At 47.3% G+C, this 2146-nt stretch overlaps 1 protein-coding gene across 1 annotated transcript in view; it reads right to left on the bottom strand.

Moving 5' to 3' along the window:
• Nucleotides 1-2146, bottom strand: part of LOC101854663 (sodium- and chloride-dependent taurine transporter) — a gene marked incomplete at its 3' end in the record, with an annotated part of 34196 nt that overhangs the window by 2200 nt on the left and 29850 nt on the right. Inside the window, 2 exon segments of the mRNA XM_035971910.1 lie at nt 65-156; nt 1830-1979. Of these exon segments, the coding sequence (XP_035827803.1) occupies nt 65-156; nt 1830-1979 (242 nt within the window).

Below are 2146 nucleotides of genomic sequence, written 5' to 3'. Positions count from 1 at the left end.
CTCTCTCTCTCTCTCTCTCTCTCTCTCTCTCTCTCCCAACAAACAACACAAGCCCCGCCCCCACCTGTGTACACAGGGGTATCGCCAGCAGTAGACACACGCTCAGCACGCCGGCCATCACCAGGATTCTCCACCGGGATAGCTCCACCCTCAGGTCTGGGGACAAAGGTTCGAATCGTATTGTCAGACTCGGATTCTAATCTGAATCTTGTATTTTCACCGATATCCCCTATCCTAAGCAGTAACTTGGATCCTAACCGGTACGTTCAAATAATTGCAACCGACCCTAACTGGTCGAAGTGATTGCAATAATAATTCTAGACAGTGTCTCTTATCCTTTCCGGAACCCCACACTCTAATCTGTAGGAGATAGTGTATTAACCCGGTAGTGCCAACTGTTACCTCAATTTTTACCCCCTGCGTCCCATCCTTATTGCCATAATAATAGCTCGTCCGTCATGTCCGACGATGACCAATACACCCACAGAAGAGAATATTTCTCCAGCGATTTAGAAGAATTTGAAGAATTGTGACTTCTGTGGTGGCTGTTGAAACCAATTCTGGCGAGGAACATGTAATGGCTCCATTTCCACTTGTGGATGCGAGCAGCTTGCGGCCTCTCTCTTGGTTTCATCATTTCTTATTCGTGAAGCCTCTTATGATTTGCTGCCCAGGGCCCAGTGTGACTGCTGCTCCCCTGCTGGGTCTGCCAGGGGTCTCCCATGTCGAGGGATTTATGTTGAAGTCTTTCAGTGACATTTTCAGGGTGTCCTTGTAGCGCTTTATCGCTAACCCCGACACTGATTGACAACATAGGTCACCGGTGTCATGCTGTCTTTTACTTACTCCATGTTTTAAAACGGTTTTAAGGAAAAATTATCTTGAAGCATTAAAACCCTAGTAGCTGGTACGGAACTCCGTTCAAAATGAAACTGAACGGAACATGGGTATTTTGGGCTTAAAGGGAAGATTTTTGTAAACATCAACTAAACAGCTGTAACAGAAAAACCCACGAAAATTAGAATGAGGCAATCGGATCGAAAGGTGGCAGACATAGCTCAAATGCCGCCTGGTTCGTTTTTTTTGGTAAGTTTTTTGGGCGCTCGCAACTGCTGAAACTCATATGAGTGCACGGGACGCACCAATCATTTTCAGTTGGAGGAAATTTTGAATTTTTCCCGGGTGGCGGCCGAAGCCTACTCTTATCGATTTTCGACCATCAAGGGGTCTTAAACGTGCGCAACTTGCACATGGGACCTTCGAGATTTTTCGCCCTTGTCCGAGAAGGCTAGGTGCAGATCTTACCTACCATAAGATCAGGGGTGTGGCTGAAAGACAGCAGTTAGTAGGAGCCAAGGAAAAGCAGTAGAAAGTTTGCAGAAAGAGGAGCCCAGAGCAGGTGGCAAAGGAGGTGAGGGTGTACGGGCGCAGAGTGGAGAAGAAAACAGACGAGAGAACATTGCTAGAGAGCAGGAAAGGAGGTGAAAGGAGACAATTTTAGAGAAGAAGAATTTCCGTTGCTATCCGGATTCGAACCCGGGACTTAATGAATGAAAGGCGAACACCTTAAATTCTAGGACACGAGAGCCCCCCACCACCCAACTTGGTCTGAATCCCCACTAGGTTGTTTGTTTTATAGCTCTCCACTCATTTGGTTTGGCACTAGTGAGCTGGACGTTAACTTCAGAGTTCTCGCCTCTTAAATATCCTTACGGTGTCGAAAGCGGCGTTACACTGCTGCTGCTGCTGCAGCTGACGATGATGATGATGATGATGATGATGATGATGATGATGATGATGATGATGATGATGATGATGATGATCCTCACCCAAAACAGAGGTCACCACACTCTCCAGGAAGACGACAGCTGAGGTGAGCGAGGTGAGGAAAACGACGATGAAGAAAAGCGATGTCCACAGGGTGGGCAGGGAGAAGGTGGACAGCTCATAGGGCAGGGCCGTGAACAGAAACGACGGGTCTAAGAATGGGGGAAAAGGGGGTAATAATGGTACTGACGGCGGCGACGACGCAGATGTGTTTATGATGATGAAGATTACGATCATGACGATGAAGAGCAGTGTAGTAGTAATAATAGTATTAGTAGATGTAGCAGCAGCAACAGCAACAGCAGCAGCAACAGCAGCA

This window comes from Aplysia californica, unplaced genomic scaffold (assembly GCF_000002075.1).
Source record: "Aplysia californica isolate F4 #8 unplaced genomic scaffold, AplCal3.0 scaffold00535, whole genome shotgun sequence".
Taxonomy (NCBI): Eukaryota; Metazoa; Mollusca; class Gastropoda; order Aplysiida; family Aplysiidae; genus Aplysia; species Aplysia californica.
This window is presented reverse-complemented; position numbering and strand designations above follow the sequence as displayed.